The following is a 7,847-nucleotide window of genomic DNA, read 5'->3' as shown; positions in this document are numbered from 1 at the left end:
CGTGATGAATGTAGTGAGCTTACAGGTATACGGGTGGAGTGGTATCTGGAAGAAGCCATTTGGGCCTAGAGTGATGAGAAGATGGTGGCTCCGCTTAGTTTTGCGGCTTATCTCCTCTGTAGTAGGCAAGATGTACTGCTCTCTCTTACCAGCCTCGTTCAGCCTCTTGAGATCAACGCAGATGCAAGCTTTACCTGTGCTCTTCTTCAGGACTGGCACCATGGTTGCATACTAGTCCGTAGGTTGTGAAACTTGCTTGACGATTCCATTTTTCTCCATCCTCTGTACCTCCTCTTTTACCTTCTCTAGCATTGGCAACGGTAAGGCAAGGCAAGGCAGCTTTATTGGTAGAGACATTTTCCGCACACGGGCAATTCAAAGTGCTTTACACAAAAACATTAAAACAGATAAAACACAAGTACAAACAGTTAAAGTCAAAGCATTAAAAATCAATAAGACACATGAATAGACAGTTAAAAAAAAATAGAAACATTAGGACACATAAAAACAAGAATAAAAGTTACAGTGCAGCATAAAAAGAAATGAGCATTAATTAAAGAAAGGCAGCACAAAAAGAAAGGTCTTCAGCCTTGATTTAAAAGAACTGAGAGTAGCAGCGGATCTACAGGTTTCTGGGAGTTATTCAGATATGAGGAGCATAGAAACTGAAAGCTGCTTCACCCTGTTTAGTTCTGACTCTGGGGACAGAAAGTAGACCTGTCCAGATGACCTGGGAGGTCTGGGGGGGTCATAGTGTAGTAGCAGATCAGAAAGTATTTTGGACCTAAACCGTTAAGGGATTTAAAACTAGCAAGAGTACTTGAAATCAATTCTTTGAGACACAGGAAGCCAGGGTAAAGACTTCAGAACTGGAGTGATGTGATCCCGTCTCTTGGTCTTAGTGAGGACTTGAGCAGCAGGTTCTGAATCAGCTGTAGCTGGCTGATTGATTTTTTAGGGAGACCTGGAAAGACCCCGTTACAGTAGTCAGTCTACTGAAGATGAAAGCATGGACCAGTTTTCCAAGTCCTGTTGACACATAAGTCCTTTAAACCTTGATGTTCTTTAGGTGATAGTAGGCTGACTTGTAATTGTTAATGTGGCTGTTAAAGTTCAGGTCTGAGTCCATGATACACCAAGATTTCTGCTTTGTCTGTTTTTTTAACATTGTTGTGTAAGCTGAGCGCAGACTTTTAATCGTTCTCTTTTTTTCCAAAAACAACTACTCAGTTTTTTCATTTAATTTCAGAAAGTTCTGGCACATCCAGTTGTAATTTGTTGATGCAGTTAGTCAGTTTTGTATTGACTATAGTCCCCTGGCGATAAGGTTATGTAAAATTGTGTCATCCGCATAACTATGGTAACTTATTTTGTTTTTTCCATAATCTGAGCCAGTGGAAGCATGTAGATGTTAAACAGAAGAAACCCCAGAATGGAGCCTTGCGGAACTCCGCACGTCATATTTGTACGTCAGATGTATAATTACCTATTGACACAAAGTATCCCTATTCTTAGGTGGATTCAAACCAGTTTAGTACTAAGCCAGAAAGTCCTACCCAGTTTCCAATCGGTCTAGTAATGTCATGGTCGACCGTGTCAAATGCAGCACTGAGATCAAGTAATACAAGATTGAAATTTTGCCACTACTGTGTTAAGGTGGATGTCATTAAGACTTGACAAGAGCGTTTCAGTGCTGTGGTGTGGTCGGAAACCCGACTGAAAGGTATCAAAACTGTTGGTACGGTACACGCTGTGCAGTATAGACAGCATTGGTTGAGCAACGTCTTTAACCTGTATTCGTTTAGGTTCAGTCTGTAGTGTCCCATGTTCCCCTTAAGCTTGTGCATGACCATGGCTGCTCACGGTTTCGTCCACTATCCTCACTAGCTTCATTTTCACAGAAAGTGCTTTACTGGGTAGATTGTTTATTGTACGTTCACGAATGACATATGCTTGGAGTAGGTAGCTCTTTCCTTTATGTGTCACAGTGCTCTGAATTTTTCCAACTTCAGCTCCCCCCTGGGCCATATGGTGGCATTTCTGCAGGCTCCAGTGGACTTTTGGATATGAGTGCGTTATAAGTCTGCTCATAGACAATGCTCACATCGGCCTCTGTGTCAATTTTAAACTGGGCCGACATAGAGCCCACCTGCAAGTCCACAGTCCAGTGCTTAGCTGAGCCATCAGCTTTACTTACTGCTCCAAGAAAATAAGGATGAAACTTTTCTGGTTTCTCTGTGACCTAACTTACTGTTTTTTAACTCCTACACACTCTGCTCCAATGTCCAAGTTTGTTGCATGTGGACTTTCTAGCGGGGCAGTATTCATCTCTACTATGCCTGACTTTCCCACATTTCCCACATTGTCCATTATTTCCCCCTTTAGGCTTACCATAGCATTTCTTGAATTTGTTGTGCTTGTTTGTGATTTTGTTTATCCTCCCAGCTGCCTCTCCCTGCATGCTGACTTGTGAAGCCACTTCTTCAGATTCACGAGCGTTAAGTCTTTGGTAAACTGCAGCTTATGTGAGACATCTTTAACCAGTATCCCGACAACGATTCTGGCACGGATATTCTATTCCCTCGTTGTGCCCAAGTTGCAATGGTTGGACAGCTCGTAAAGAGCTCTGATGAAAGTCTCCGCTTTCTCTCCCGCCCTCTGGATGCGCTGTTGAAACAGTGCTCGTTAGTGAATAACATTCCGTCTTGGCACAAAATATTCATCAAACTTTGCTAGCACTAGGTCAAAGTCATCTCCGCTGTCTTCCTCGTCGAAGGCAAACGATCTGTATCTTGGTGGCGTTCCTAAACCTCACAAAACGCTGCTTCCAATCCGGCCATTCTCCCAGTTTATTAAAGGAGAAGCTTGGCGGGGGATTAAATTTGGCCATAGCTCCTTCCGTTCACTTCTGACACCATGTAAAATGATAATTCTGGGGGTTTAATACTCTTTAGCCGGAGCTATTCTTTTTATTGAACACATGCAGTTGTCCCAAGTATATTCACACAACACTCGTGCTAACTCTCAATAACTATGGCGAGATCTCACTTATTCTGTGCTACCGTAAAACCCATAGTAATGAACAGGCACATCTTTACTTGACAGATAATGTCCCACCACCATATCCTATTGCAGCAGAAACATCTAATTAAAGACGCTACGTGCTATTACAAACTACTGTCCAGTTGCTCTTTAAAGCCAAAAACTGAAAATGTGATTAAAATATGTTGTAATATATTATGTTAATTTATCTCTGTCCTATAGTGATCGGTTGAAAAGAATCCCTCTGAAGTATGTTATCTTTTTTTTTTTTTTTTTTACAGAAGCATTGAGTGCCTCCCATCATCGTGGTAATGACAGGTCAAATGTGGATCAATCAAATGATCTGGTAAATATGTAGTGGTGTGTTGTCTGATTTGCACTGGCTAAGGGTAGAGATCTAAACGTGGTTGTGTGATAATATTATGCCTATACTCTTACTTTTTTTATTCATCAGATTATCTGGACATGACACATATTAGTCAGAACAAAAAGTATAAAACTAACTGTTGAGATGGTACAGCATGCTACTGTATGATGAGTGAGTTTGAAGTAAAACACTTTTGTACTGTTTATTACTGTTAATTACATAAAAGAAACTGTTAAACTCAAAGCAATCTATACTCTAGAGATGTTTTTGGATGTCACAGACCTAATCTCTGAAACATTTGTACTTGACACAAATATTACATTTTTGCAGGATGGCGAAGCAAGGGCAATGAACTACACAGCATTGGATTTCTTAAAAAGGAAAATGACAAGGAAGAAGAGAGAGTCATCAACAGAGTGTGTGTACTCTTTTGTTAGAGCAGATTACCACAACCAGCGCCAGCCTTCTCTGTAGACAGATCAGTCTGTGGAACGGTTACTTACATACATATACACATACTTACGCCCCACTCTGAGCATCAGCATAAAATAAAACACAATCATCATTTTTTGGTTATTCCACTTGAGACTGTTGTAATTTAGATGGCATTATGAAAATTATTGACAATAATGTATATCAAGTGGGAAGGAACAATTTCAGAGCAATCTGATTGGCCTCTTGTGTGATGAAGTTCATGACCACAATGGAAAACAAATCAACCATCTTTCCAACCTAAACACATGAAACAATACCAACAATAAGTGACACAGAGTAAACCCAAGTTAATATGTGTTTTAAACTTGACTTCTCCAGTTTGCAAAGCAGGGTTCCTGTTGTCTTCAAACCCACTGAAGGACATACAGTAATGATACACTGCAGAAAGGTCCCATATGAATCTGTCTCCAAAGTAGACCAGGCTGAATTACTGCCACTCATTTTTTGTACATGTGTTCCTGTATACATTGAAGGATTGTAGAATTCTTAAAAATTAAACTTCCTGAGATCCTGTCAATTTGTGGCTCAGTGGCTCTTAAACATTCAGTCTTGGTATTATTTTCCTAGTCTGTAATCCATGCAAAACAATTTTAAATCAACGTACGTTTTCAGAATTTTCTGAATGGTATACTGTCTGAGGAAAACAACCAAGCCTGGCTTTAACTTCTTAACTTCTCCACAACAGTATCTGGGACCTGTCTGGTGTGTTCCTTGTTCTTCATGATGCTCTCTGCGCTTAAACGGACCTCTGAGCCTATCACAGAGCAGGTGCATTTATACGGAGACTTGATTACACACAGATGGATTCTATTTATCATCATTAGTCATTTAGGTCAACAGTGGATCATTCAGAGATCCTCACTTAACTTCTGGAGAGAGTTTGCTGCACTGAAAGTAAAGGGGCTGAATAATTTTGCCTGCCCAATTTTTCAGTTTTTTCTTTGTTAAAAAAGTTTGAAATATCCAATAAATTTTGTTCCACTTCATGATTGTATCCCACTTGTTGATTCTTCACAAAAAAAGTATTTATTTTTTATATCTTTATGTTTAAAGCCTGAAATGTGGCAAAAGGTTGAAAAGTTCAAGGGGGCCGAATACTTTCGCAAGGCACTGTATTTATCTATATTTAGCTGGAGTAAATTTAACATTTCTACATATACTTACGCCCAACTCTGAGCATCACCAGAAAATAAAATACGGTTATCATTTTCTTGTTGTTTGACTTGTAACTGCACATAAATTTAAATGATTAGAAGATAATGCACCTTTAAGTAATCATAGGAAGTGGGAGAGAACAATTTTAAAGCAATTTGATTGGCCTCTTGTGTTGGCTTTTCACTGTACCACCCCAGTGGAAATATACAGTATCAACCATCTTTCCAACCTTAACAGATAAAACAACACTAACAGCACACTTGTTGTTGTTCCATAGTGAGTTTCTATATTTGACACTAAAACTAAATACAGGTAATGTGTGTTTTAACATTGGCGTCTCCAGTTTGCCATGCGGGATTCCTGCAATATATTTCCAAACCCACTGAAGGACGTAAATATATCACAGCAGAAAAGTCCAATATGAATGTATGCCAAAGGAGACCATAGTGCATATTACACTCAGGGATTGTAAGATGTATACGTATTATTCAAAACTGAAATTTCCTGAGATCAGGTTGCTTTGTGGGCAAAGCCTGTCTCTTAAAATGTTTTGGGATTAGATTAGATTGCCAGTGCGCAACCCATGCAAAACAATTTTAATTCAACATTGTCTGGATTTTCTGAATGGAATGCTGTCGAAGAAAGAGCATCAAGCCTGAAATGCCTGCTGCGGATCCAAGCATATTATTTGTGAGTTTATGCCATTGGGTGTCCATATGTGTGCAGACATTTAGCATATAAATTGTTCTGTGCATTAAATAGCTCCTCTGTGTTGGATTGGACATTTAGCATTTGCTTTAAGACTTGCTGTAAGACTATCCGTGAGTTTATGGGCATCGGAAAAGATGAAAACGTCATTTCCCAGTGAAAACGTCATAATTCACATCACTTCCTGAGGGAATCAGAGGTGGAAAACTGGGGCTCGATTTTGCTAACAGTTTCCCAGTTGGTGAATGGTTAGAAACTTTTCCTAAACATAGAAAATTCGTACATGCATTTTGCCAATGTCTACAATGTGCTATCGATTTAGGTTGTAGTTGTTCATTGGTTTCAACGGAGTAAGTTGTTAGTTATAAAAGTGAGGAAAGTAATGCGTAATTGAAAAACTTTCAGGTGTCCTTTGTTATTGTGGCCTCTGTGTTTTCACACACCTGATGCTCTAGGCTACGCCCAACCCTCGGTGGCAGTAATGCATCAAGTTGTTATGCCAAACGGCAATGTAACAGAAAATAAGAAAACGCATCTCAACAACGTAAACACAGGGATGGTCCCTGATCTCCCCAAGTAGCATGAATGTATCATTTGTCTAGGTCTGTAGCCCTCAGTTAACATTAATGACATAATAATGTTGAAATACTGTACAGTATGTAGATTTAAAAAAGATGTATTCAGTCATTTGCTGAAGTGACACACTAAGAGAGAGGAACCATCTTAAATATGGCAAGAGCCAGCCAATTCAGATGCTCCACATCGTCACTGATGACCCGCCCACTCTGCTTGGCAGTCACTTCAGCAGGAAGAGCACATCACACAGAGGAGGGCTGTCAAATCATCCGTCCTCTATACTCAAATTTTTTCAGTAGTAGTGAAAGGCAGCAGCAGAGAGACACTCTCACAGTAACACAGCAACACATTCACCTCGAGAAGATTTACAGACACACACACACACACACACACACACACACACACACACACACACACACACACACACACAGTGTTTTTTATTGGTAGTTGCTGTCAGAGATGGGAAGGGGAGGTGCTAATCATTCATTGTCCCACCCTGGTCTGGTTCCAACTGACTGAGTTTGAACTGTGATCTTAAATTAAGTTGCCATATTATCTGTCAAAGCAATGACAGCCTTGCCAAAGTCATTCAAAGCAGAGATGGACTGGAAGCCTGTTTAAATTAATTGTGAATGAAAAAAATCTACATTACAACTAACTTACAATTAACTAATATGCATCTGTGATAATTGAAGATTGCATATAGTTGCTTCTTTACAAAAGATAGACATTATTTGTACTTTGTATGAGAACATTGACAAACACGACTAAAACTATAATCTAGCCTGCTGAAGTCTCTTGTAGCTCTCACTACACATCCTGTTGAAGCCTATAGTCAGGTCTGTTCTGAGTAAACAGCCTTGATGGTTGGTCAGAGGGTGGAGAAATGGCCCACCACAGCTTATGTCAGTGTAGCTGTTGCATGTGGCTTTTCCTGTAGGAAGACTTATTATGTCTACAACATACAAGGCTCTGTATGCATTATTGTAAGCTATGCTTCTGTCTATTGTTGTGGGGAGTTGTGGTGGACAGATATACAAATATGCACATGGCAAAATGTTGAGTGAAACCAACGTGGATGAGACCTTTTTCATTGCAGACATTTAGACTGGTTAAACAACAATTGCAATCGTATCTGAAATGGGCCCGTCCTTAATCTTACTGGTTTCACTTTTGCTTTTCCTGCTATGAAAAGTCAAAATGACTGTTTTTGAAAAACATTTATAAACTGATGCATTTGGGACCGATAAACAGCAACATTCAATACTTCTTGCAAGACTATAAAGTTTTAGGTTAGCAATATGAAATCTAAAATATGAAGAAGTGTACTGGGAGTTTACTGAATATATAACGGAAGCCTCGTGTCTTGGGAACAAACAGTTATGAACAAAATAAAGACATGAGAATGAACACATAGAAAATTTAGACATCCCCTGCCCACCCACCAACATAAATACACATACCCAGAGAGAGAGAGAGAGAGAGAGAGAGAGAGAGAGAGAGA

The 7,847-nt window shown here is 39.6% G+C and overlaps 2 protein-coding genes across 5 annotated transcripts in view; one reads left to right on the top strand and one right to left on the bottom strand.

The window, feature by feature from the left end:
* Positions 1 to 7,847, bottom strand: part of LOC116696560 (signal-regulatory protein beta-2) — a 29,757-nt gene that overhangs the window by 10,373 nt on the left and 11,537 nt on the right. Inside the window, exon 1 of one of the 3 annotated variants that reach the window (XM_032527618.1) lies at positions 5,069 to 5,128. The exons of the other annotated variants lie outside the window; for them this stretch is intronic. Within the exon in view, the coding sequence (XP_032383509.1) occupies positions 5,069 to 5,111 (43 nt within the window). The 5' untranslated portion in view covers positions 5,112 to 5,128. Of the gene's footprint in view, positions 1 to 5,068; positions 5,129 to 7,847 lie in introns of those variants that run through there. 3 annotated transcript variants of the gene reach the window in all.
* The window catches only part of LOC116696562 (uncharacterized), a 15,596-nt gene that overhangs the window by 3,441 nt on the left and 4,308 nt on the right, over positions 1 to 7,847 (top strand). The window contains exons 4-5 of one of the 2 annotated variants that reach the window (XM_032527622.1): positions 3,324 to 3,388; positions 3,740 to 3,996. In XM_032527622.1, coding sequence (XP_032383513.1) covers positions 3,324 to 3,388; positions 3,740 to 3,883 — 209 coding nt within the window. In that variant the 3' untranslated portion in view covers positions 3,884 to 3,996. Of the gene's footprint in view, positions 1 to 3,323; positions 3,389 to 3,739; positions 3,997 to 7,847 lie in introns of those variants that run through there. The other variant, XM_032527623.1, reaches the window with a different exon arrangement.

Source organism: Etheostoma spectabile, chromosome 10 (genome assembly GCF_008692095.1).
Source record: "Etheostoma spectabile isolate EspeVRDwgs_2016 chromosome 10, UIUC_Espe_1.0, whole genome shotgun sequence".
NCBI classification, from domain to species: Eukaryota; Metazoa; Chordata; class Actinopteri; order Perciformes; family Percidae; genus Etheostoma; species Etheostoma spectabile.
The sequence above is the reverse complement of the archived record's forward strand: the minus strand, read 5'-3'. Positions and strand labels throughout refer to the sequence as shown.